Here is a 26,912-nt window from a genome sequence, read left to right as displayed (position 1 = left end):
AAGCCCACACACCGTAACTAGAGCGGCCCCCGCTCACCACAACTGGAGCAGACCCACATACAGCAATGAAGACCCAGCACAGCCAAAAGTACATAACACAGTTTTTTAAAAAAGCAAAAAAAGTGTTGGGTAAGGATATGGAGAAATTGGAACACTTGTGCACTATGTATTGGTGGCATTGTAAAATGTTAAAGCCACTGTGGAAAACAGTAATGCAGGCTCCTCAAAAAATTAAAAATGGAATTACCATGACTCAGTGATTCCACTTTAGGGTATATATCCAAAAGAATTAAAGGCAGAGTCTTAAAGAGGTATTTGTAAATTCATGTTTAGAGTAGCATTATTCGCAACAGTTAAAATATGAAAGCCACCCAAGTGTCCATCAACCAATGACTGGATAAACTGAATGTGCCTATATATACAATGGAACATTAATAAGGCCTAGAAAGGAAGGAAATTGTGCAGTATGCTACAACATGGATGATCCCTGAGGGCATTATGCTAACTGATAATAAGCCAGTCACAAAAAGACAAATACTGTTATGATTCCATTTACATTAGGTAGAGTAGTCAAGATCACAGAGACAAAAGGTATAACAATAGTTGTCGGGTTGCGGAGAACAAGGAGTTATTTAATAGCTGTAGAGTTTCAGACTTAAAAGATGAGAGATGGGACTGGATGGTGTTGACGGCTGCAAATGATTAAGATAATAAATTTTTTGTTATGTGTGTTTTAACTCAGTAAGAAAAAAGAAATTAGTATAAACAAGAGAATATATAAATGAGGTATAATTCATGTAATGGAGTGAAAGTGAATGAGCTGTAGGGCACCACAGATGAATCTTACAGTGCTGATGAAAAACATAAAAAAATATACACAGAATGACTATTTACCTAAAGTTCAAAAGCAGACAAATTTTACTGTATAAAGAGGCATACATGGAATGGTAAGATTCAAAGGGAAAACAGTTCAAATGAATAACAAAAGATGACCTCTAGCGGTTCCCAGTCTTAGCACTACCTCAAAAATCATCTGGGATGGGGCAGCTTGGCAAGAATACTGGAGCGTGTTGCCATCCCTTCCCAAGGGAATCTTCCTGACCCAGGGAGGGATTCAACCCAGGTCTCCTGCATTGCAGGCAGACTCTTTACTGTCTTAGCCACTAGGGAAGCCCTTTGAAAATCTACCCACGTCTATGTTCCACAGCCTTAAGTTCACGATTTCATCATGTCTATGATCCCAGCCCTGGCTCAGCTGGTAAAGAATCTGCCTGCAATGTGGGAGACCTGGGTTTGATCCCTGGGTTGGGACGATCCCCTGGAGAAGGGAAAGGCTACCCACTCCAGTATTTCGGCCTAGAGAGTTCCATGGACTGTATAGTCCATGGGGTTGAAAGAGTTGGACATGACTGAGCGACTTTCACTTTCTCTTCATGATGCGTCTCTAGGCATCCAGTTACAAATCTCCAGGTGTTGCTTTTTTTCTGGGAGTGTGGGGCACACCAAACCCTGTAGCCTGTGGAATCTTAGTTCTCCGACCAGGGACTGAATCTGCTCCCTCAGCAGTGAAAACGCAGAGTCCTAACCACTGGACCACCAGGGAGTTCCCTCCAGGTGTTTCTAATGGGGGGACAAAGTTGAAGATGCTGCCTGCTCTAAGGTGGAGCAAGAGGGCTGTGACCGGGAGGGGCAAAGGAGAGGCCTCTGGGTGTGGCAGTGGTTTTCCTTGCCCTGTGGGGAGTTTCACAGGTGTTGGCTGTATAATTTTCCACTCTACTGTTCTTTTATGCTCTTATCCATAGGTCAGCTCTTCTCTTTCTCCACAGCATACACGTAGGTATTCCAGGGCCCACAGCTCACAGTTCTTACTTGGAGTTGCTTATCTACAAAGTACTCCACACGGCAGGGCCGGTCCAAAGTGGTTGTGTCCTTGTGGCCAAGCTGTCCATATTTACCTAAAGTGAAATGAGCCCCTTTGCCATCCTCTGCTGGGCCCTGTGGCTTCTCCCCTCCAGGAAGGAAAATCAGCCCATCGACCAAAGCGCTGGGCTTAGGCCACCACTCTGCTGCTGTCTGGTCCGTGAGTTCAGACCAGCACCATACAGCCAGGCAAATCCTCCAGGCTCCCTACTCCTAAGCTCAGATGCCCAGAGATTTGCGTTCTACCTTTTTCTCTTCCCAGGGCCAGAGCAAAGGAGGTCTCAGAGATGCTGGCGAAACATTCCCTCGGGATACATACTTTTTCAGAAAGGTAGATGGGAAATGCTGATACTTCCTAGTTCTCTGAGCTCTGCCCTCTGAGTGTGCCTAGATCTGTTCCCGAGAAGGGAATAGATGGCTTTTCAGTCCAGCGGGCGTGCTGAGACTGAGACCCCTGCTTCCGCTTCTCTTCACTGCTGTTGTCACTTGCCCGCTACCCGCAGGTCTTTTCCTCCCCTTAGTTTAAGCATCACAAAAGCAGACTCTTTACTTACCCCAGCCCCAGGTGTAGAGCTCCCCCGTTCCTGCAACCGAAAGGACAATAAAGGGGCTGTTGCCACGCTCTGACAGGGCATGAGTCCAGTTCAGCCTGCCAGAAGCCACAGCCAGCTCACTGTGGTCGTCGTGCGATTTGCTTGTCAGACCAACACATATTTCCTCTCCTTTTTTAACAATAGTCACATGTCAGGAAGATCCCCTGGAGAAGGGCATGGCAACCCACTCCTCTGTCCAGAGAATCCCATGGACAGAGTAGCCTGGCAGGCTACAGTCTCAAAGAGAGTCGCAAAGAGTCGGATACAGCTGAATCGACTTAGCACGTGGCATGCACACAGGCTGGTCACGTTTGGGGTGGTAAAGGATCCAGACTGAAAAAGTTCACCTTCCTATATGCCCAACGGCTATGACTCACAGCTAAATTTGGAGTCTCAGGAACAGGGTTGGGCAGACCCTCATCCGATGCAAGGCTGGCAAACACTAGCCTCCCTCCAGAAGAACCTTCGGGGCCAGACAGGCTGGGCAGCCTCTGTGAAAGGCCCCAGGGAGTGAGGCTGCTAGTCTTTTAAGTGACCACACCGTTTCCTGCAGCCACCAGCTAGACAGTGGGTGGAGGGGGCTTCCTGCTCCATCCTGAACCAGCCTACCTGGCCCCACTCACTTGTCAGCACTGCCGTGTGCCGGGATCCGCAGCTGACCTTGACTGCCTCTGAGCCCGGGCTGAGGTCCAGTAAAGCTGGGAATGGCTGGACCGCTATGAAGGGGACGGGGGCTCCATCCTCGCCCGCAGAGCCTCTCTTCACTTCGGAACCATCTTCATCCAGTCCTGAGGCTTCAGAGAAGCAGTAAGAGTTATGATGATGATGATGATGGTGAACACTCACTGAGACCTGATCTACACCTTGATCGTAAAAAGCAATTAAAATAATAAACCTCATTCATACACACAATAGCTGAAGCCCCTACTCTAGCTCCAAAGCTGTCGCTTCCAACCCCGAATTCCCTGGGAAGTGCTGGAGCTGACAGACTTGTGGGGTGAGCCGTGAGGACACTGGCATCAACCTTGCCGTGCTCCCTCTCATAAGGGGCTGAGTCCTTCAGTGTGTCCTGGGGTCCCAAGGATATCACATACCCCTTCTGAGCCCTGTAGCTCTCAAGCCAGCCTATGGCCAGGAGGCAGGAATGACAGAAATGTGTGGAAATCAACAACTGACTCTCACCAACAGATTTGTGGTTGCCAAGGAGGAGGGGGTAGGGGAGGGATGGATTGGGAGTTTGGAGTTAGCAGATGCAAGCTATTATTTATAGAATGGAAAATACAATAAGGTCCTAATCTGTAGCACAGGGAACTATACTCAATATCCTGTGATAAACTGTAATGGAAAAATATAAAAAAAAAGAATGTATGTGTAGGTATAACTGAATCACGTGGCCATAAAGCACAAGGTAACACAACACTGCAAATCAACTGTACTTCAGTAAAATAAATTTTTAACAAAACACCCTCACCTTCTCCTGCAGTTGTCTTTCCATCTTCTGCCAGGCTCTTAGTAGGCAGGGCCAGCTGCCCTGATTCATTCCAGCCCCAGATATAAATATCTCCTGTCTCTGAGACAGAGAGAATAGGGTCCCATTAAACAGACTCAGATCACCCCTGCATCCATCCACACTCCCTGTAGGAGTGTGGCTCCCGAGAGACAACGCTTGCCTGCCCCACCCAGGTCAGCGTTCCAGATTAAGTACTTCCCCAGGGCCCAGCAGCTTCCTTGTCTCAGCAGGGCCTTTCCTCCTTGAGTGCATTCGGTCACCCTATTCTTAAAGGACACCTCTTACTAGGCTTTCCTCTCCAGGGTCACTTTTCCCCTTTGTTGTTAATTCCCAGCCCCCACCCTCAACATGCAATTTGGAAATGAGTCCCTGGAAGTTCCCTAGTATCTTTCTTTCACATCCACTGAGCCCAGGCTCCTTTCTTCAGCCCTATCCATCACTCGTCCTGAAGACCTTTTTAAAAAAATGTGTTGTTTTTTACATTGTCACAGCATTGATTTAATTGACACAGCATGAAACTTTCTGTATAAGTTTCATGTATATGACATTGCGTGTATTTTGACATCTGTATGCACTACAGTTTGCTTATCCCCAAAAGGTCAGTTTCCATCTGTCACCATACAGTTGACCCATTTCACCCTCCCCCATCCCCGAAGGCCTCTAAGAAGCTCTCAACATTGCTTGCCTCCTCCCACAACACTGTATAGTTTGTTGGCTGGAGCAAGAGCCCTAACGCTAAAAACTCACTAACAGCAGTAGCTGATTTTTTCAAGTGTTTAATCCGTGCCAGTGTTTTAAGCAGCATATCCCCACTTTACTCCAGAGAAACTTGAGCGGTGAGGTGTTCTGCCCAAGATCACGAGGGGCAGAGTGATGCTGATGTGAACCTGGGAGGTCTGGTTTGAAGCATCAGTGGTCCAACCACAGGACATCGAGGCCTCAAACTCCTTTTGGATCTTAGTGTGAGACTTCCCATTGCCCTCACTTTCCGATCCTCTCGTCTCTTTCCTCCTGCCCAGCAGTTCTCAAGCCTGGCTGCCAACCCAGGCCCATTAGGATAGGGAGGGGAGAGTGCAGGCCTAAGTCATTTTTAAAGATTCCGAGTGAAACCATGCCCCACGGAATTAACAGAAGGTGATAACTAAGGAGAAATTCTTGAACTTTCCTTGGAGAACAGATGAGGAACATACTATTAAAACCCCTTTGCTTGTAAAGTGCCTTCATGAAGTTCACTTTGGTTATTTTTCTATTTTTCCCTTTAATCGCACAGTTTCATACAACCCAGCTGTTTCACAGGAACGTGGAGTCAGCGCCTGCCCAGCAAAAGCCAGCTGGAGACTAGATGGGACAACTGACCCTAAAACTGGGCCTGTGCACATGGCCAGTGAGTGGAATTCTGATATCAGAAGGCTGGAAAACTCCACCCTCAGATCATGCTAATTGCCTTTTTTTTTTTTCCCCTGCTGCCTGCATGGCTTGTGGGATCTTAGTTCCCTGACCAGGGATTGAACCCAGCAGTGAAAGCTCTGTGTCCTAACCACTGGACTGCCAGGGAAGTCCCAAAGTGCCTCCACTTTGAAATCTGCAGAACCATGTTGACTCAGGTATGCCTGCTCATAACACTGATTACCTCACCTTCTTCCCTACCTCCAATCACCTTTCTCCATGTCTAAGACCACCTGGCTTATGCCATTAACCCAAACCCTTCAAGGTGGCAGATTGGGGGCTTATTCTTCTATCTCCTCGCTTGGCTGCCTTGTGAATAAACTCTTTCTTGGCTATCAACCTTGGTGTCTCAGTGTTTGGCTGGCTGTGAGGCCCGACCTGGTCAGTAACAATATTAAGTAGCGGCCAGAGCCCCTGATGCAGATCCTTGCAAAAATCATCTGCCACCAGCCCCATCCCACAGCCTAGCTATCAGCTGCACCTGGATCTCCTGCCAGAGGGGTGAACACAGTCTCAAGGGAAGCTCATTCCCATCCTGGGTGACCAGCCACGGCACCACCAGAGCTCACACTGACCACCATCCTCCTCCGGGTGGGCCTCCCAGTGTCCACCCTGTGCCACGCATTACGGCCACCTGGGCAGCTGCTGCCTTTCTTCTCCGTCCTCCTTGTCTTGGCTGCCCCTCACCCCCCCATTCTGCCTTGGCAACCAAAATGACAGCCCTGGATGGAGGCAGATGGGTGGGAGGGTTGGTGAGACCACAAGACCAGAAACAACTGCCAACAGTCCGGACTGTGAGAGTGCTGATGGGGGGGGGGGGGGGGGGGGTTGCAGGCGCTGAATCTGAGGCATTTGGGAGTCCGGAATGACTGGGCTGATGGATGCAGGATGAGCTTGGAAGGAGGCCTGGCTAGGCCACCCATCACATGGGGAGAGGAGGAGGAAGGTTTGGCGCCTGCGAGACCCTGAGCTGGTTTTGGAAGAGCCCTATGTCACTCACCACTCAGGCACACAGAATGCCAGCCACCTGCGGCGACTTCAGCCATGCGTAGGCCTTGCAGCGCCTCCAACAGCCTGGGCTCTGGCTCTGCCTCCAGGGTCCCGTGGCCCAGCTGTCCATGCCTGAGCAAAGGAGGTCCCAGTCAGCTACAGTCACACCAAGAGGTCTCCTCCCTGTCCTTGCCAAATCACTCCCTCCAGCCACCTGTATGCTGACCTCCCACTCCGAGGTCACATTTACTGACCCCTCAACCCCGGCATCCCAGCAAAAGTCCAGCAGGCCCACCTGGCCAACCCCACTCACCTGCCCGCGCCCCAGGAGAATACCTGGCCCGCGGCGTCCAGCAGCAACGCGTGCTCGGCGCCCAGCTCCAGCCTACGCGCCCGCAGCGTGGGGGCCAGAGGTCGGTAGAAGGGCGGCCGCGGGCTCACGTAGGCACGAGCGCAGGGCAGCAGCGGCAGCGGCCCCGCCTGGGTCTCATCACAGCTGGGTCCGTGTTCCGCCTCCTGCACGGCCTGGGACCAGAGGGGGTCCCCACGCAGCGCCGAACCGGGCGCCCAGGCCTGCAATTCCGCCCCGGCTCCCGGCCCCCCGCGCAGCAGCACCAGGAGCTCCTCCGACGCCCACGCATCCGTGCATCCTTCCGCCGTGCCGCCCACCGCGCCCAACAGCTGCACCAGGCCTCCACCTGCGGAGGGTGGAGAGCGGGCTGGGGACGGCGCTCTCCGGGGACGGAAGGGGCAGCGTGCGCCGGAGGCCGGGGGCGGGGATGGAGGGGGAGCTCACGAGTCGTGAAGGCGGTGTAGCTCCAGCTCGCGCTCACGCGGCGGACGTCGAGGCTGCCGCCCGGCGTCCTCAGCGGCTCGGGGCTGTGTACCTGCCGCCCCAGCCCCGAGCCCAGCGCCTGCCCGAAGCCGCAGAAACCGAAGCCGAACCAGGTCCCGCGACGCTCCTCGTCCATGCCCCGCAGCGCCCTTGGCTGGCTGCGACCTGGCTGGCGCGGCCGGCGAGATGGAGGGTTAGGGCAAGAACCCGAAGAGATTGTTCCAGACGAGCCCTTGCGAGACGCTGCAGCTGCCTTACGGGGGGAAAAACCACCCTCCTAACCACAGAGGCACACGACGTGCATTCCACCGACGTTCGCTGAGCGGGCGTCCTTACCAGACTTAGAACGATTCGGAGCTGTGTAAGTGGGGCCCTTTCCCTGTCCCTCCCTTTTGACTCAAGCATATTCACTGTCCCACAAAGTGGGCAGTAGGTAGTTAAATAGCCTCTCCTTTAGGCATCGGACTAGGAATCTGAGTCCCTCCCACTCCAAATTCCCAATGTCAGACACATTATCCCATGTAATCCTGGGAACTAGAATTGTCTCCGTTTGACAGTGGAGACTCAGAGAAACTGACCCTTACACAAGCAGGTAACAGCACCGAGAGGGGCAGAAGGCTGAACTCGAGATGCATCATTTCCCACCAGTGAAAGGCAAAGGCAATGCCCTGGATGGGGCAGGACCGGTTCCAGGGCTCACAAGTTTGCCTCTGCATCTAGCAGCGCCTGTGTCCTTAGCCAATTGACTTGAGCTCTTCTCAGGCCAGTTCAGTTTCTTCAGTTGCACAAAGCTGGGCAGCAGGGGAGGGTGATGTTTGTACCTACCTTGTGGAATTGCTATGAACAGATACAAATAAAGGTTTAAAGTGCTGGCACATAGCGTGGTAAGCACACAGTGTCAGCTTATTAAATCCAGTATTTGAGAGTTGATAAAAGTTTTTTTTAAAATGGTCACTGGGTTTTTAGGGACCTATGTAAACACAATTTCAACTGGACCTTGTCTACTCATTTATTCATCTCACACGCATTTATTGATCTTTTTTGTCGTTGTTCAGTCGCTAAGTCATGTCAGACTCTGCGACCCTATGGACTGCATTGATCCCTTATTCTAAGTCAATGAGAAGCACCGCTGTCTGCTTTCAAGGCCCTCACGCATAAATGGGGAGACAGAGGCAGAGTCAAGTGACACGGTGATGCCCTTTCTGCGTACAGCATGTTCGGCTTAATCAGAATATCGATGGCATTTTTAACTCTTTGAAGCCAGATCCTGCAGTCTCTCCTTGACCCAGGCCTGGGCTCCTACCCTTTCTGGGCCAATCCCACCCCCAAGAAGGCCTCTGACCTTAATCCTGACCCTGTGTCCTCCACCCCCTCAGGCAGCTCGATCCGATGGGTCGTCTAGAGGGAGGAAAGGCCGGGAGGCAGGGCAGCCACCAGGAACCGGTCGACAGCCGGACCAGGACTCGGCTGGCAGCCAGGAAGGAAAGGTTTGAAGAGCCGCGTCCTGAGCCAAGCGCCCATTGGCTTCGGAAGCCTCCCTGGGGCCAATCGCCGGAGAGCGGCGTGACCTCCCCGCACAGGGCGGGCGGCCATGGACGTGCTCACCTGGGTCCGGGCAATTCCGGCCGCGGCCTGTTCAGTCCTAACTCGGTCGAACCGGTCCCGAGGCCTCCGCTACGCCGAGGCGGCCCCGGGCGGGGAGTGGGCCAAACCGCCGGCGGGCGTGGCTCAAAACGGAGCTTGGACCAGATGGTCCCGCCCCCCGCAAGCTCGCACGGGGCCGCGGAGCCCGTATTAGAAACATCTGGGGGACACTCACAAAGAACTAAGGGATCGGCTACGAGCGACCCCAGGGACGAGTGCTGCCAGTCCTTCTTTTTAGTCTGAGGCGGGCGGCAGCTCGCTTCTAACTCGCGTGACTCTGCTCTCCAACGTGCCTCGGTCGTACTAGGCGGGCGGCGGGCAGCTTTTACCAGCCATTGGCTCTGGAGTCTGTCACTTACCTCCGTGAGCCAATGAGAGCCAAGCTGGGCTTGGCCCGCAGAGCGGAAGCAGGCGCTCTGGGACCATCCGCCCAGCCAGGTGGGGGTACCTGCGGTGGCCCTCTCCAACACGGCTCAGCTACTGGGGTTCTCTTCAGCGTTTTCCCAACCCTAGATCCCGAGTTCTCCCTGACTGGAGGCCGTTGAGAACTCTCAATACAAAGGCAGAAGTATTGAAAGACCTATTAGCGCAGATATGTGGATGACACCACCCTATGGCAGAAAGCAAGTAACTAAAGAGCCTCTTGAAAGTGAAAGAGGAGTGAAAAAGTTGGTTTAAAACTCAACATTCAGAAAACTAACATCATGGCATCCCGTCCCATCACTTCATGGCAAACAGATGGGGAAGCAATGGAAACAGTGACAAGACTATTTTGGGGGGCTCCAAAATCACTGCAGACGGTAACTGCAGCCATGAAAGCCTTGCTCCTTGGAAGAAAAGCTGTGACCAACCTAGACAGCGTATTAAAAAGCAGAGACATTACTTTGCCAACAAAGGTCCGTCTAGTCCAAGCTACGGTTTTTCCAGTAGTCATGTATGGATGTGAATGTTGAACTATAAAAAACCTAACCACCGAAGAATTGATGCTTTTGAACTGTGGTGTTGGAGAAGACTCTTGGAGAGACCTGGACTGCAAGGAGATCCAACCAGTCCATCCAAAAAGAAACCAGTCCTGAATATTCACTGCAAGGACTGATGCTGAAGCTGAAACTCCGATACTCTGGCCACCTGATGCAAAAATTTGACTCACTGGAAGACCCTGACGCTGGGAAAGATGAAGGGAGGAGGAGAAGGGGACAGAGAATGAGATGGTTGGATGGCATCACCGACTCAATGGACATGAGTTTGAGTAAACTCTGGGAGTTGGTGATGGACAGGGAGGCCTGGTGTGCTGTAGTCCATGGGATCACAAAGAGTTGGACAAGACTGAGCGACTGTACTGAATGCATTTATATCCATGTAACTAAATACTGATTTGCTCCCCAATGTTTACCCTTTGACCCTCTAACAGGGGTAAGCAACTCAGCGGACCTGGGGTAGGAATCCATTTGATCCCTTCCCTAGAGGCGGCTGTGCTGCTGTAAAGCTGCGCATACTACTCAATCATGCCCAGCTCCTGCTCCATACTCTGGCCCACTGCCAGCCATCCCTGCCCGCTGACAGAGCACATACTTGAGTTCCATGTACTTGTATTTTTTTGGCCACACTGGCACATGGGACCTTAGTTCTCTGACCAGGGATCGAACCTGCATTGGAAACACAGAGTCTTAAGCACTGGACAACAATGAAATCCCTCCACAAGCTTTTATTAAAGGCTCAGAAGTGGTCCTGCTAGCAGGTTCGGGTGATGCTCGTAGCTGGTGAGGCTGCTTGCTGTGTCCTTCCCAATGCCAGGAACCCACAGGCTGAATTAGGACAAGCTGTCCTCATTCCCAGCTGTCTTAGTAGTACAGGAAAAAGTGTCCTGCTGCGTGCACCCGGAGGCTGTGCTGGGAGCGCAGGGCTGTGAACATGCTCCCTGACTCAGAACAGAGGACATCAAAGGGCAGTTGGGGAGGAGAGGCCAGGCGTTTGCATCCCAGCCCCCACCAGCCAGTCTGTCCTTGCTCCTTGTGCTGCAATGGGTAGCGTGTGCGAGAGGCAGGCCCTCATTTTCCATGCTGGCTGGGTTTGATAAGCCCATATTCCACGGCTTTCCCCAGACAAGCTGTGGCCGCCCTGGTGACCGGGCTCTCCTTGTCCTTGGCCAGCACCGACAGGATCTCCAGCACCTCGCTCTCCATCAGGGTGCTGGCGATCTCCCTCGAGGCCTCCACCATGTTCAGCACCACGACAGCACCCCGGTGCTGCAACTCCTGGCTGGGGCTCAGAAGCAGAGCCTGCAGGATCTCCAGCCAGTGTGTGGTCTGCCAGAAACAGGGCAGTGTGACCACGGAGCAGTAGGGAACCCCAGCAGCGAACACTACCCGCACACCCTGGGGCTGCCTCCCACCAACCGACCGCCAGCAGGCTTGGGGTTCCTGGCCCACCTCCCCCGGCTCCACCAAGAAGAGGCACTGACCACTTGGGGGATGCGGCTGCAGAGCGAGGGCCGCATGGAGGTGAGCATAGCCAGGCCCCCGGCGGCCGCCCGCCGCAGCAGCTCGTCATCCTCACCGCTGTACAGCACCAGCAGCTTCAGCCGGTCGTTTCCCGTGGCTTCAAAGAGGTCCTGCACCTGTGGCCAGAAGCGGGGAGGGACCAAGTCAGATGGGGCAGAGCCCAGCCGGGCCGGGTACTCCTGCGTGCCTTCCTGGTGTGACCGCCTGGACCAGCCCTCACCTCCTTGCTCATGGCCAAGTTACACATGCACTCCGTGGCTGCCCGGCGGAGCATCTCGTGCTCCTCAAACATGTAGCCCTCGATCATGGGCACGGCCTTCTCCTTCAGGATCTTCTGCCTGCGGGGCCAAGGGCGGAAGCGTCGGCATCACCAGAGCGTTTGCATCCGTCACTCCCTGGCCCCCTTTCCCATACAACAAGACGGGCCAAGGATCTCCCTGGGCAATATGCAGAGACCGCCCTGCGCAGGTTTGAAGCCACCGGGCAGTGGTTTCCAGTCGTCTAACCCGGCCAAGGAGACAGCACGCGGGACCTTGGAAAATGCTCTCAACTAGGAGTTAGGAGACCTGGGGGGATGATGGCGATGCTAACATCTAACGTTCGAGCACTCACCCTGACCCAGCACTTGGACGATCTTACTTAATCCTCACCACAGGGACTTCCCTGGCGGTCCAGTGGCTAAGACTCCATGCTCCCAATGCAGGAGATCCAGGCTCCATCCCTGGTCAGGGAACTAGATCTCCTATGCCACAACTTAAGATCCTGCATGCTGCAACTACGACCTGGCGCAGCCAAATAATAAATATTTTTTAAAAAATCCTCACCACAGCCCTATGGTGAAGGTGCTCGTGTGATTATCACCGCTATTTTGCAGAAGAGGAGACTGAGACTGAGTAGTCTCACCATTAGTGACGTGGCTAATACATATTGCTTGGACACATTGCTGGGAGTCAGGCATCTAGGTAGTCAATGCTTTTACCTGTATTTTCTCATTTAATCCTCCTCACTGCTACTCCATGAGATAGGTATATAACCATTCTATTTCACAGAGGTAGAAACTAAGGCTCAGAGGGGTTAAGTTACTTGAGAGGTTACACACTAACAACCAGTAAAGCCAGGATTTGAACCCAGGTGGTCTGACTCCAGGGCCTGCACTCTTACGGCCTAGGTCCTTGCCCTCTCGCAAAACACTATACAAGTCACGCCTCTTGGCCTGTCTGGCAAATAAGTAGCTGAGGAGTACTCTCCAAACTAAAGTGCTGGACTTCCCTGGTGGTCCAGTGGATAAGAATCTGCCTGCCATGCCGGAGACATGGGTTCGATCCCTGGTCCAGGAAGATCCCACATGCTGAGAAGCAACTATAAGCCCACGTGCCACAACTACTGAAGCCTGTGCCGGGGCCCCTAGGGCCTGTGCTCTGCTACAAGAGAAGCTAACACAAAGAGAGGCCTGTGCACCGCAATGAGGAGTGGCCCCCGCTGACCGCAACTACAGAAAGCCAGCGTGCAGCAACTAAGGCCCAGCACAGCCAAAAACAAAATAAGTAAATGAATAACGACAAAAAAAAACTGTAAAGTGCTTTCCTGGGAATGGTCTAAACCATGGTGCCCTGCCCAGGTCCCGCATCCCCGCGGACCTCACCGGAGCCTCTCGCTGATCCCTGCCAGGTTCGTTAGAGCCATGAGCGCCTCGAAGTTCTGCAGGCCGGAACAGTTGAGGTGCAACAGGGAGACGAGGGGCCGGACCACCTCGTAGATCTGCATATGCACCCATGCATCAGGGCTACCCGCCCCGGCTCTCCCGACCCCACCGGCCCTGCAGATGGGAGTCCAGCCCCCGAGAGGTCGCCCACGCCCACCCCGGGGCCCTGCGGAGGAGCCACAGCCCAAGTCAAAGGCCAGGAGGGCCCACTGAGGGGGTGGAGGACAAGCCGGGGCTGGGGCAGGAAGACACGCACCCGCTCGCCAGGAAAGGTCATCTCTGGGTTGGAGGTGATGGTGAGCTTGGCGAGAGCCTGGGCTGCCTTCGTCTGCCCCACGTCGGTGCCTTCCAGGGCCAGTGGGAGCAGAGCCTGTGGGACGGGCCCATCAGCACCCAGGGTACAGCCAGGACCGTGAGGCCCGAGGCCCTGACTGTGCCACCCTTGCCTCTCCCGTCTGTCTCCCCGGGCTTGACCACACACCCACTCACACCCTCTCACTTCCTAGGCCCCCCGGCAAGCTACCCAGACGCTTCTGGAAACACTTATAAAGGGCTAGACATGGACTGTGCCACGCACAGGGCCATGAAGGTCAATGACACAGGAGCCCTCAGAGCCTTGCAGGCACAAAGTCCAGGGCCCTTCAGCATCACTCACGCGTCAGGAAGACATTCCTGCTGGCTGCTAATGACACTTCTCTGTCCCCATCCAACACCGAGCTCTGCTGTGGCAGCCACTGAGTCATGTTTTACGGCCCATCCTGAAGGAGTCTGAGCCAGCTTACCTTGCCCCCTCCCTGAGCAACCACAGTGCCGCGGTCCTCCACCTCTTCCACCAAAGCCAGGAAGACCCTGCGGGGAGAGTGCCAGGCTGGGCGGGCGGGCCGGGGCTCTGGTGGGCAGACCATCCGCTCCCGGGTGCAGCAAAGGCAGACTGGCAGGCGGGTGGCCCCTCTTGCTCCAGGAGCCCACTGCACCAGCAAAGGCTCCCTCTGTAGTTTCATCAGCAGCGGGGAGGCTGACGGGCAGGGGGCAAGGCTCACCTGGAGAGCAGCTCCCTGCAGGAACTGGTCAGCACAGGGCTCTCGGTCTTCACCATGCACGTCATGGCTGACACCACGCCGGCCGCCAGCAGCTTCTTCACCCGAGCCCGCACGAAACTCGGCTTGTCCTGGGGAAGCAGGCAGCTGAGCAGAGGGACCTCAGCCGATCAAGCAGGGGAAAGGGGAACCCTTCTCATGACACATGTTGATGGGCATGACAACAAAGGGAAAGAGGACTTCCCTGGCGGTCTGGTGGTTAAGAAGCCACCTGCCGATGCAAGGGACACAGGTTCAATCCCTGGTCTGGGAAGATCCCACATGCTGCAGGAAACTAAGCCCGTGTGCCGCAACTACCGAGCCTGAGCTCTGGAGCCGGTGCTCTGCAACAAGAGAAGCCACCGCAGCGAGAAGCCTGCACACGGCAACTCGAGAGTGGCCCCTGCTCACCGCAGCTAGAGAAAAGCCCGGGCAGCGACAAAGACCCAGTGCTGCCAAACATAAATACATAAAGTAAGTTAAAAAAAGATTAAAAGAGAAAGAAACCCGCTTAAACAGAAGTGCATCTGCTGTGGATGCCTCAGGTCAACAGGCCCCCATGACGCTGGGGCCCCCTCACCTTGGGGTGCTGCTCGGGCACGTGCTGCTTGGCATACTTGGCCAGCTCCACCATCTTGGGGTCTGGCTCCTCGTAGTCGTAGCTGTTGGTGCAATTCACCAGCGCCGAGGCCACAGCGAAGAGCACCGACCTCTCCTCGGACTGCCGGAGGGCGCGGGGGGCAGAGGGGCCGTCAGCGGCCAGCCCGGGGGCAGAGCAGGACCTGGGTCAGCGCTGCCCAGGCTCCCAGTTCTACCCTCGGCTGGGCCCCCTGGGCACCAGGATGAATCCGGGCACCTCCCAGGCCCCAGGGTGGCCCTGACTTTGGGAGCTCATGCACTTGACCTCCCCAACTCCTCCTAAGAGAGCACCCTTTCTGATACCACTGCTGCAGGTCAGACACCCAGGCCACACAGGGCAGTCACTCGGGCTACCAGCCCTGTGTCACAAACGCCGCTGGCCACACCTGCCAAGAAAGCCCTTTGGGCTCTAATACTAGTCAGTGTCCCTGGACGACTGCAGGAGCCCAGGGGCTACCTTGCTGAGCTGGAACAGAGCCTTCAGGGCAGCCGCATCCTCCACAAACTCTTCCTTCACATCAGCATCGAAGGTGAGGTAGGCCAGGCCCTCCACTGCCCAGCGCCGCGTGCCCACATCCATCTGGTCATTGCACAGCCACCTGGGGGCGTGCAGGGCACTGATAACTACCAGAACGGGCAGGGGGGTGGCGGGGGGAGCAGTAGGAGGGGCACCCCAGGACCCACGGGGGAAAAGCCAGTGGTTGGGGCATCCCCACCACATACGGAAGCAGTTCACGTGGAGGGTCTGCCTGGGGAGGACAGGGCAGTGAGGATTCCCCTCTTCTCTTGAAGTCTGGCCAGGAGGCACAGAGCCACGGCCATGCTAAACCACTCACTTTCGACACTGCTTGGCCAGCTTGAGAGTGGAGCCTTCGGCAAACTGCTTCATGCTGAAGTCAGTCCCTCCGGCCGAGCCGAGCTTACAGAGCCCCTGCAAGAGAGGTTGAGAACCAGCTATTGGCCAAGGGACGGAGGCAGGGCAGGGCTCCCCCCAGCACTCTGCCAGGCTTCCTGGGGGCCAGGCACACCCCTACCAGGCTACCAGCTGGACTGTGCTGTGCTAAGTCGCTTCAGTCATGTCCGACCCTTTGCGACCCTATGGACTGCAACCTGCCAGGCTCCTGTCCATGGGATTCTCCAAGCAAGAATACTGGAGTGGGTTGCCATGCCCTCCTCCAGGGAATCTTCCCAACCCAGGGTCTGAACCCACATATCTTATGTCTCCTGCACTGGCAGGCGGATTCTTTACCACTAGTGCCACCTGGGAAGCCCACAAAACCAACTGCTAGGGTGGCCATGTGATAGCATCTGGGAGAGACTGACATGCTGACCACATGCTGGCCCGGGCCCCACCCCCGCTGATGTGCACCGGACTTGCTCTATTCCTTCCCACCTCACACCAAGGAAGCTCTTGACGGGCAGAGCTAAGACACGTGTGGGGAGAAGACAGGTGCCTCAGCCAAGGCCAGGACCCCCATGGGAGGGAGAAACCCAGGACGAGGTGCCCCAAAGGGAAGGACCGGCTTCCTCCAGGGGCAGGGCTGCAGCAGGCGCACAGAGGTCAGGTGTTCCCTAGACACCGGCTCTGGGGGCTGCCTGGCAGCCCAGCCTGTTCACACAGCCCCCAGACCTGCCTGGCCTAGAGTGTCCTCCAAACTCCTCCTAGAGCCGCTCCCACCGCCCACAGTGGGCAGCCCAGGCTGCCCTGCATTCTCAGAGGTCCTCTCTGTCCAAGCCTCACCTCCTCCTCCTCCCCAGGAGAAGCCAGGGCCCTGCTCTGGCCTTGACAAGGCCCTGAAAGTGAAAATTGCTCAGTTGTGTCCAACTCTGCGACTCCATGGACTGTAGCCCACCAGGCTCCTCTGTCCATGGGATTCTCCAAGCAAGAATGCTGGAGTGGGTTGCCATTCCCTTCTCCATGGGACTTTCTCAACCCAGGGATGGAACCCAGATCTCCCACATTGCAGGCAGATTTTTTTACTGTCTTGAGTGATCAGGGAGGCCCTTTGACAAGGCCCTGCACGTCCCCCATTTTCACCAAGCATGTGCTAAGGCTGTACTCTGAGACACGGGCCAGCCGGGGCCCCCTGCCTGGCCGCCTGCTGGCTCAGCCCAGGCCTGCCCGTCTCACCACCAGCGCCCGGATGCGGATGCTGTCCTTCTCGCTGCGCTTGTACAGATCTTTCAGCAGTGAGACGCCGTTGGCTGTGATGAATGAGGCCCGCTTGGCCTTGCCGGCTGCATGGATCAGGGCCTCCACGGCCACCAGCTGCTCCTCCTCCTGCTCTGAGGCGCACAGGGCGATCACGCTCTCCATGACGCCATTCAGCTCCAGGGCCCGGTTGCCGGCGTCACATGGGCCCTGCAGGAGGCAGGACACTGTCTGGATGGCCCGCAGCTTCCCGGCCAGCCCGTGGCCCTCGAACCAGCTCCTGCGGGGCACAGGGCAGCAGCTGTCACATCGCAGCCAGCACCAAGAGACTGCCGTTCCCTCCGCCTCCTCCCCTGGCCAGGCATCTGCAGGATGTGGGCAACAGCAGCAAGAAAAGCTGCCAGCGGGAAGACCAGGACACCACCCCTCTGGACGGCAGCCCCCGGGGTTCTTCCTCCAGGCTTTCATTCGAGCCCCATCCCCACCCCCGATGACCTGCCATCTGACGCAGGTGGCTGTCACCCACGCCACCCTGTCTCCTTCCCTGTGGTCACTGAGGTCCGAACTTGGGCCACTCACTCCATGACTTGTCATCCATCAGTCTGCTCCTAGCTGTGAGCCCTTAAGGGTGAGGGCTGTGAAGCAGCACTGGTGTGTCAGGATGGACACACAGCGTGTGCTCGGTGCACGCTACGTGCTAGAGGATACCGGCTGCACTAGACAGCTTGAGAGCTTGTGCATGTTCACTTGTGTCCAACTCTTTGTGACCCCAATGGATTTAGCCCGCCAGGCTCCTCTGTGCATGGGATTCTCCAGACAAGAATACTGGAGTGGGCTGCCATTCCCTATTCCAGGAGATCTGCCCGACCCAGGGATTGAAGCTGTGTCTCTTTCATCTCTTGCATTGGCAGGCAGATTGTTTAGCAATGAGCCAGCTGCACTGGAGGAGAACTGACATAAGAAAGAATATCCTTGGGGACTTCTCTGGCGGTCCAGTAATTAAGACTGTGCTTCCACAGCAAGGGGAATGGGTTTGAGCCCTGGTCGGGGAACAGATCTGATACGCTACTGCTACTGCTAACTCGCTTCAGTCACGTCCGACTCCACGTGGGTGCTAAGAGTGCAGCCCCACAGACGGCAGCCCACCAGGCTCCCCCGTCCCTGGGATTCTCCAGGCAAGAACACTGGAGTGGGTTGCCATTTCCTTCTCCAATGCATGAAAGTGAAAAGTGAAAGTGAAGTTGCTCAGTTGTGTCCAACTCTTAGCGACCCCATGGACTACAGCCTACCAGGGTCCTCCGCCCATGGGATTTTCCAGGCAAGAGTACTGGAGTGGGTGCCATTGCCTTCTCCGTCTGATATGCTAAGCAGTGTATAAATAAATAAGAAAGAACATCCCTGCAGAGGGACTCTGAAACAACAAGTGGCCCTTGGGACCACTCTGACTCTCACAAGTCCTCCCCAAGGCCGTTTCTCTGATGGGAAACTTTTTACTGCTGTCTCTCCCCAAAGAGTCAGCGCTCTCGAGGGAGCCCTGGCTACAGGAGGGCTCCCTTACTTGATGTAGTTTTCACAGAGTCGGTGGAAATTCTCCCTCTCGGCATCACACTTCAGGTCATCGAAGAGCTTGCTGAGCAGGATGGAGGCGCTCATGCGGCTGTTTGCTGTCACTGTGAGCTCCCCAGGAGGGTCCTGCACAGAGCCCCCCACCTCCAGGATCTTCTTCAGACCTGAAAAGACACCCTATTCAAACAGCAGAACACGAGTTCCAACCCCAATGGGCGAAGGGAAGAGGTCTCTGTTCGCACGAGCTCACAGAGTACAGGCTGGCTCACAAAATCGGGCTGGCGGACCCGCTGTCTGCGGGAGGGCAGGTTTGGGGTCAGCAAAGGACCTCAGAACTTAAGGCCTGTGGGCTGGCCCTGCCTGTGGAGCCCGATGCTCTGGAGCTTAGAGGTTCCTCACAGCTGCAAAACTGCAGGGAAAATAACCTCATGCCTCATAGGATCATTGGGATAACAAGAAAATATGAGTACCCAACAGGCGTGCTCACACTGGGACTCTGCCAACCTTTCCTTATGTTTCTTTAGGGAAAGGAGAAGTGTGAACTTCTATATTAAACTGTAAGAATTTCCCCCCCATGTACAGAAGTAACACACACACAATGAAAAGAACTTGACACAGAAAGCTGGCCCAGCCTCCCTGTTAACCTGCTCACGGGCCTGCTCGCCGTGTGGGTGGGTGCACACGCACATGGCTGAAGCATCCAATGCTGCCGAAGGGTACAGCACGGGACACATGGGCTTCAGTGCAGACACACATGCTGGGTGCAGTCGCTCCTGGGGTCGCGCAGGCCCAGCCATCCGAGCGACATGCCACACATATGCTTGGTCTATTTTTTTACCTACCTATAAGCGTATGGCCAATAACTGTGAGCCGTTCAGTTGTGTCCAACTCTTAGGGACCCAATGACTGTAGCCGACCAGGCTCCTCTGTGCATGGGATTCTCCAGGCAAGAATACTGGAGTGGGTTGCCATTCCCTTCTCCAGGGGATCTTCCCAACCCAGAGATCGAACCATGTCTCCTGCATTGGCAAGAGGATTCTTTACCATCTGAGCCACCAGGGAAGCCCTATCTACCTGTATTTCTATTTATTTACTTATTTATATGCTGTGCCATGTGGGATCCACATGGGATCTTTGTTCCCCAAACACGGATTAAACCCAGGCCCTCGGCAGTGAAAGCGCAGAGTCCTAACCATGGGACTGTCAGGGAAGTACCTTTCTCTTTTTCAAACTCTGTCACCTACCTTGGTCGATAACCCAGAGGGTGAGGCTGTTGTTGGGGTCCTTGGGAGACTTCCGGGGCACCACTTTAATCAGGAGGGTCAGGGCATTGTCTCGGCCTTGGCCCGAGACCCCCACCTCCGTCAGGAGCTCCAGGAGGTTACTGATGAGGACCTTCAGCTCCCGGGCGGGATCTGGCAACAGGAAGACATTCACTGGCTCTGCAGTGGCCCAGCCCCATCTGACCCTGGACTTCCTTGGTAGGGCGAGGGGACCTGCAGCTGGGTGCTGGTTTCTAGCCTACCCCAGAGGCGCCCCAGGCCCTTAGAACCTAGAGTGAAATACCGTCAACAAGCCTTTCTCCTGAACAAACTGCAGGTGCAGCCAGCTTGGCTGCTCCCCCCAAAGACATCAACACCCATAGGACACAGACTGGCTTCCACCGACTCACCCACAATGATGGCGCCTTCTTTGCCGCGGAAGCCTTTCTTGACACCTTCTTTGAGGGCATCAAACATAACCTGCAGCAGGTGGCAGGCAGCCAGGGACACGGCCTGGTTTTCCACGCCCAGCATGGAGACCACCCGCCGGGTTCCCAGCACGCTCAGGGTGGCCACTGTCTGGTGGGGGGAGAGAGGTAGACAGAGCTTCCGGTTGGCAAAGGGCAGCTTCAGTGATCCCTAACTGGGGGTCGCAGAGGGTGGCCAGAGGGGAGAAAACGTGAGTGGAAAAAGCAGCTCCCCGAGAAGGCACAGTAGGTCTGCCTGAGGGTGAGACCTGGGTGATACCCGGATTCTCTTGTTGGAAGGGCTTCCTAAAGAAAACACTCCAGGGACTTCCCTGGCGGTCCAGTGGTTAAGACTCTGAGTTTCCACTGCAAGGGGTATTGGTTCAATCCCTGGTCGGGAAACAAAGATCCCAAAGGGATCCCAGGAAGGCTGCAGGAGGTGGGCAGAATTCATGTGCTTTTACCAGTTTTAGTTCTGGGAGACCCAGAAACAGAGCCCGATCTTGGCCTGACTAGTTTTCACAGAATGTTTCACATTTCCACCCCGATCTAGGAACTGTGGGCTCCTCTAAAACCTACTGAGGGTCAAGCCGTTGTTCCCCGAGTCCAGCTGGTGCAGGCAAGAGCCAGAGCAGGGACTTGCTGACACCAGCCTGACACAGGGCTGTGCTGGCTGAACCATGTGTGCGGGACACCCACAATCTCCACGAAGAACCATCCCAGGGTCCTGCCCGGCATATCCGGTCACTGACTCGATGGTGAAGATGCTGTGGGTCACATGACCGACCACGTCACACACTGTGAGGACCCCTGTCCAAGCAAAATGCCAGCCTGGTGGCGAGGGAAGGACAGGTGTCCGTTCTTTGCAAGCAGCGTGCTTTTACCACAGGGACAAGGAGGGCATCAGTGACCAGGCACCTCTGAGAAGAGCCGAGGGCGACACTTGTGACCTTCTGATGCACGTGCTCAGTGTCCCCGGGCTGCTTACACTCTTTCTTGGCCTCACTTTGTCCCAAATCATGTTGGTCTTTTTGTCATTTTAATGTTGCCTCTCTTGTTATGTGTCTCCTTATACTTTGCCTTGTAAGTTGAGAGCTATGGGACTTCCCTGGGGGTCCAGTGGTTAAGACTCTGTGGTTCCAATGCAGGGGGCACAGCTTCAATCCCTGGTCAGGGAACTAAGAGCCCACGTGAGTGGATGGACAGACAGACTGTCAGAGACAGTAGCTAGACCCTCTGCCACACCCACCCGTGACTGGTGCTCAGAGCAAATGCCGACTAGGGTGCGCAGGGCTGCCAGCATCAGGTCGGGCTCTCCCGTGTCCAGCAGGCGCTGCAAGAGCTGAACCCCATTGCTCCGGAAGATCTTCTCGGCTCCAGCATCCTCCCGGGCCAGCACCACCAGGTTCTGAGACGCCTGCGTCAAAGGAAGCACATTGTGACACGAACACGGCACGGAGAGAGAAGACCACCTGAACCTCACTGCTCCCCCTGAGCTCGGGGGCCTTGGCCATGAACTTCACCGCTCTGAACATCAGCTTCCCCCTCTGGAGGCAGAGGGAAGAGCTCGCTCTGGGAGTTGATGGTTAGCATAAACGGAGTCTTAAGTCCCTGGCAAAGCCTGAAGGGCAGTCTGTGACTCAGACGCCTCTGTGCACCTGGCTCTTGGCATGAGACCTGAGCACCAGTAGGTGCTCCAGGGACACTGGCTCCCTCTCCGTGGCCCACACTGAGGCCCCAGGCCCTCTGAGCCCCCACTCAGGCTCTGTGCGCCCAGCGGCACCACCTAAGGAGTGACGTGCTAGCAGACCAGGCCAGCAAGGGCTCCTGGGCCATCACACACACACAGGGAGGGCTGGGCAGCACTAGGGGAGTTCCGCCCCACTCACCCAGGTCTCTACCTTTTGCTTTTTCTCGGTGCCCTTTTCTTGTGGGTCCAATAGTATCTGAAACATCTGCTCCACTTTGGCATCCGTTGAGGACATGTATCTCACCTACGACAGACCAGCAAAGCATGGGAGGAAACGCCTCTTGGGCCCAGACAACGTATTTCCTCTTTGTTCTCTCCAGCTCCTCCCCAGGCCTGGCTCCTGACTCTGGAGGGCACAGCATGGATGTCTGGGCCCAGGTCTCGCACCCAGCTACCTTGGGCAGGAAGAGACTCGCCTCGCAGCCTCTCCCAAACTTCCCTGGGCTATTTTCTTCTCTGAGCTGTTTCCTCCTTGGGCAGCAGGAAGTGGTGCCGATGCTGAAGGCAGTTCCATTCAGAAGGGTGGCGTCCTGTTAGCCACAAGAAAACCCACTCCCAGGGGGCCATGCATTGTGTGGCAGTCCGGGTGTACGGCCCATGGCACTGAATCGGCATTTATACCTCCTGCAAGGGAGCCAGCAGGTCATGATGAAGTTGCTGGTACTCTGTTTAGGTCAAGGATTCTCTTTTTGATGGATTTTTAAAATAATCTGATGACCAACCTCATCCTAGGCCTTTTCCTTCCCCGGGGTTCTGGGCGTGGATAGCACACATGCCTAACCCGTGTGTACCACTGCCCCTCCTGCATCCATGGCAGACACCACCGATCCGTCCCCTCCTAGGCCCAGGCGACCTGCTTCCTAATCCTTCTCAACACAGAGCTCGAGGCAGCCCCTGCAGATCAAACAGAGCTGACGCTGAGAGGAAAATAATTTGCTTCCCCAGGTCTCAATCTTTTGATAAGGTGTCTGCCATCATATTACTTGCTTCCACTGGGTCAGCATATTAACACCCAATTGTCAGGCTAATTTCAACTTGAAAATAGTTAATGATGCTCTTTAGATTCTCTTCTCAATTTTTAAAAATGTGAATCATACAAACATCATCTCTTTATTTTAAAAAATAAACAGATGAAGCAAAATCTCTTTTGAAAAGCCCCTGCAAGCCCGTTCCTCTCCCTAGCAGTCACACTGTTATCACTGTGATGTTTCTCTTTTAAAAGATTTTCCTTTGTAATGACATACCCAAGTGTACCCGTGGAAAAAAACATGGTATTATTTTGGGTGCACATACGGGAGATTGTTTTAACATAGATGATATCACACTGTCCGCTTTCCACATCCTTGCATGACCACCTGCCTATTCTCAATAACTACACGTAGGTATCTGTAATAAGGATGTGACTCAATCTGTTTAGCCGTTCCCCTATTGCTGGGCATTTTGGCAAGTTCCAATTTTTCATTACTACGAACGAGGCTGAAACAAACATACACACACCTGCTTGCATACATGGACGAGGCTTCTCTAGGGAAGACAGCAAAAAGAAAACATGCTGAATCACAGTATATGCTCAAATTTGAAAGATGTACTAAAGGACTCCCAAAGGAGCTGGAAGCAGTCATGAAAAAGCCCATGATCCCCCCAACCTCACCCTATAACTGTTTGTCTCCCTCGTTCTAGCAATGTGTACGAACTTTAAAATGTCTGCCACATGGGGCTTCCCCGGTGGCGAGTGGTTAAGAATCTGCCTTCCAAAAAAAAAAAAAAAAAGAATCTGCCTTCCAATGCAGGGGACATGGATTTGATCCCTAGTCAGGGGACTATGATCTCACATGCAGAGTGGCAATTAAGCCCACGTACAACTACTGAGCCCGCCCACTCTGGAGCCCACGCACCACTAGAGAGAAGCCCACACAATGCATCAAAGATCCTGCATGCGGCAACTAAATCCCAAAGCAGCCAAAAATAAACATACATTTTTTTTTTAACGTTAAAAAATGTTTGCCAAACAGATCACTGAAAAGAATAGCACCTTGCTGTTCTTTCAATGTGCTTTTTCGCGACCACTGACAAGGTTGCACATCCTTCTATAAGGTCATTTGCCATCAGTATCCCCTCTTCAGAGATATGTGATTATACCTTTGCTCCAGATCCACTTTCCAGTGCCCCTCTACCACTGGTCAATGCCTCGCTCTCCCAGTTACTCACATACCTTCTCCTGAATCTGGCCCGCGATGTTCCGCAGGGCCTCCTGGAAAACTTTGTTCTTGGGCTCCAGGCTCACACATCTCTGCAGATCAAGGACGGCCTGGTCGAGGCGGCCCAGTTTCTCTAGGGCTTGGCTCCTTCGGTAAAGTGCTTTGATGTCCCCGCCGTCCTTTTCGATGGCTGAGCACAAACAGGAGCTCTGTCAGCACCCAAGAGGCCACCATCTCCAGGCAAGAGCAGTAGGGAAAGATCTCGAGGGCTAGAGGAAGGTGGGGGTACGGATGTGGGGCTCAGTATTTCAGCCTCAGAAAAGGTCAGAGTAGCTGCAGAAAAGGAGATGCCCAGGGAAGTGGGGGAGAGAAAAAGAAGGCAGATGTGTTTTAGGGGTGAAAGGAAAAGGAAAAAGTGAGGGCTGCCCACCCCAGAAGCCCCACGGCTCCACCCAAGGGCCCTCATTCCCCTACCTTTGGTTGCCTCTGTTTCTGCTTTCTCGTAATCTTCCTGAAACAGAAAGAACAGGGCTTGAGTTGCTGGTCATCTCCTTTTTCGGGCAAAACTGGGCAACAGGGTTGTTCTCGAGTCACCTAAAGGCCCAAAGGCCATGTGACAAGTGTGGGGGCCCGAGCACCGGCGGGGTGGGCAAAAGAGGCCCGGGCAGGCGAGGGGAAGAGCAGCCGGCTCCCTCACCAGCTTGAGGTGGCAGGCCGCCCGGTTCCGATGCAGAATGGCCTGGTCCTGGGGCGTTGCGCCCAGACCCAGGGCTTGCGTGTAGGCCGTCAAGGCACCTTCGTAGTCCCCGCATTTGAACAGCTCGTTGCCATCCTTCCTCAGCTGTTCCACTGAGCTGGCCTGTGGAGGGAACGCGTGGAAACGTCGCAGGTGGGCTCAGGGTGAGTCGGGGAGCTACTGGGAGAGGACGCTGAGAGTCGTGGGCGAGTCCCACGGAGGGCCAAACTGAGAGGGAGGAAGCGGCCCGGCAATCGTCCGAGCAGGTGAGAAGTGGAGATAGCCCAGGGGTATGGGTAAATGGGTACGCACCCCGGGGCCGACCGACCGGGGCTCGGGGGTCCCTGGACCACTCACAGTCATCGCGCCACAGACGTCCCGGGCGCGCGCAGGCGCAGTCTCTGGAGTAGGGTGGATGGAGGCTCGGGAATCCGCCGCCGGCTGCCCTGCCCCAGTCTTGCGTCAGAGGCCGGGGCGGGGAACGGGCGGGGCCAAGGAGAGGGCGCGCCAGGCGCGGGGCGGTGCTCGGCCCCGGTCCGCAGGCGCAAAGAAGTCCCGGGCGCGCTTAGTCTGTTCCCGCCGAGACCTGCAGGGGGCGCGCGGTGGAGGACCTAGAGGGACGCCGGTCGCTGCTGGGGCTCAGGTCTCGGCATTGGCCCCGGCCCCGGCCCCGAACGCGGCAGAAATGCACAAGGTCTGCAGTCATCAGGGCCACGAGCAGCAGGCTGTAAAGGCTCAGCGCTAGGAGCGGGCCCGGACCCCTGTGAGAGACGGTAGGGTATCAGGATGCAGGTCCCAGTCGTTCTCGACGCATCGTGTGCGTTACAGAGCCCCCGAGAGTCTGGAGAAAGCTACCCAGGAAAGTGCAGAACGTGTAAATACAAATTCAGGGAGCTCACAGGTACCCTGAAGTCATCCACGGACAGATTCAGGATTGAAAACCCCGACGATAATACATGTTTGATCAAACCCCGTCTGCAGGGAGATCCAACCAGTCAATCGTGAAGGAAATCAGTCCTGAATATTCACTTCGGACTGATCACTGGACGGACTGATGCTGAAGCTGAAACTCCCAATACTTTGGCCACCTGATGCGAAGAACTGACTCATTGGAAAAGACCCTCATGCTGGGAAAGATTGAAGGCAGGCGAAGAAGGGGACAATAGAGGATGAGATGGTTGGATGGCATCAATGGACATGAGTTTGAGCAAGCTCGCCTGGCGTGCTGCAGTCCATGCGGTCGCAAAGAGTCGGATACGAATGAGCGACTGAACTGCTAATACATGATTGCTCCAGATACTCCTTTCAGTATTGACACCCGTCCAACCCCACCTACCACACAACACCTACAGTGACTCCCTGTTACCGGTTCTCACAGCCCCCTGAACTTTTCCTTCACAGATTGTTTTGTAATCATGTATTTAGGTGATTTTAGGTTTGAGATCTGTAAACTACAAGCCTCCCACCCCAGAAATTAGGAACAGAGTCCAAGATACTGGAACACCCTGTCAGCATTCCAGGGCTCTGGGGTTGGCGTTCTTACCTGAAGACGGGAGGAGGCCGAAGGGCAGAGAGATTGACCTGGTTCAAGGCCTCAAATTCAGCCAGAGTGCAGCAGAAGCCCCCTGCAGCCTGCGTGTGGCAGCAGTAGGCTTCCTCCGGAGTGTCAGAGAGCCGAGGGCAGAAGAAACCCGGGTAGCGATGGCCGTCAGCGTCCCAGGTGGTCTGGCACAGGTGGGGGTGGTGGGCCAAAGCTGAAGGGAGGGGCGAGGGGGGCTGGAGACAGGCAGGAGTGATCTACCCACATCCCACTCATCCCTTTTGGAGAGTAAAAGGGGCCAACTATTATCAGAAAGGCAGGCTTTCTCTCTCCTCACCAGCTCCCCAGAGTAGCCTATACCTGCTAAAAGATTAAGTACCAGAGG

The 26,912-nt window shown here is 55.0% G+C and overlaps 2 protein-coding genes across 11 annotated transcripts in view; both read right to left on the bottom strand.

Moving 5' to 3' along the window:
- Positions 1-9,606, bottom strand: part of RCCD1 (RCC1 domain containing 1) — a 37,672-nt gene extending 28,066 nt beyond the window's left edge. The window contains exons 1-8 of one of the 7 annotated variants that reach the window (XM_044933219.1): positions 8,900-9,606; positions 7,256-7,547; positions 6,773-7,157; positions 6,470-6,591; positions 3,985-4,083; positions 3,174-3,307; positions 2,475-2,504; positions 304-692 (exon numbers count right to left, since the gene is read on the bottom strand). In XM_044933219.1, the coding sequence (XP_044789154.1) occupies positions 633-692; positions 2,475-2,504; positions 3,174-3,307; positions 3,985-4,083; positions 6,470-6,591; positions 6,773-7,157; positions 7,256-7,430 (1,005 nt within the window). In that variant the 5' untranslated portion in view covers positions 7,431-7,547; positions 8,900-9,606 and the 3' untranslated portion in view covers positions 304-632. Of the gene's footprint in view, positions 1-303; positions 693-895; positions 1,956-2,474; positions 2,505-3,122; positions 3,308-3,984; positions 4,084-6,469; positions 6,592-6,772; positions 7,158-7,255; positions 7,548-8,899 lie in introns of those variants that run through there. The other 6 variants (XM_044933214.1, XM_044933217.1, XM_044933218.1 and 3 more) reach the window with 6 other exon arrangements.
- A 1,022-nt stretch (positions 9,607-10,628) lies between these two features.
- Positions 10,629-25,495, bottom strand: UNC45A (unc-45 myosin chaperone A). Of its 4 annotated transcripts, none has more exons than XM_044933203.1 (20): positions 25,345-25,495; positions 24,949-25,110; positions 24,726-24,762; positions 24,266-24,441; positions 22,193-22,297; positions 21,553-21,720; positions 20,247-20,415; positions 19,819-19,989; positions 18,567-18,738; positions 16,988-17,288; positions 15,693-15,787; positions 15,314-15,455; positions 14,798-14,938; positions 14,182-14,309; positions 13,924-13,990; positions 13,398-13,511; positions 13,082-13,197; positions 11,660-11,777; positions 11,400-11,555; positions 10,629-11,244 (listed from the first exon to the last, which is right to left on the bottom strand). In XM_044933203.1, exons 1-20 carry the CDS (start codon positions 25,348-25,350, stop codon positions 10,987-10,989), a joined length of 2,802 nt encoding a protein of 933 aa, XP_044789138.1. In that variant the 5' UTR covers positions 25,351-25,495; the 3' UTR covers positions 10,629-10,986. The 4 variants fall into 4 exon arrangements, with proteins under 4 accessions (XP_044789138.1, XP_044789137.1, XP_006058321.2 ...); XM_044933202.1 differs by having other exon boundaries at positions 25,300-25,450; XM_006058259.3 differs by having other exon boundaries at positions 22,205-22,297; positions 25,300-25,450.
- Positions 25,496-26,912: the final 1,417 nt, after the last annotated feature.

This window comes from Bubalus bubalis, chromosome 20 (genome assembly GCF_019923935.1).
Source record: "Bubalus bubalis isolate 160015118507 breed Murrah chromosome 20, NDDB_SH_1, whole genome shotgun sequence".
NCBI lineage: Eukaryota > Metazoa > Chordata > Mammalia > Artiodactyla > Bovidae > Bubalus > Bubalus bubalis.
This window is presented reverse-complemented; position numbering and strand designations above follow the sequence as displayed.

Coding starts and splice junctions, on each gene's coding strand:
- UNC45A (XM_044933202.1), bottom strand. CDS start 25,350: ATGACTGTGAGTGGTCCAGGGACCCCCGAGCCCCGGTCGGTCGGCCCC. Junction 19,990..20,246: donor AGAAGGCGCCATCATTGTGG/GTGAGTCGGTGG, acceptor TCCTGTTGCCAG/ATCCCGCCCGGGAGCTGAAG. Junction 17,289..18,566: donor CTCTGTGAAAACTACATCAA/GTAAGGGAGCCC, acceptor TGTGCCCCGCAG/GAGCTGGTTCGAGGGCCACG.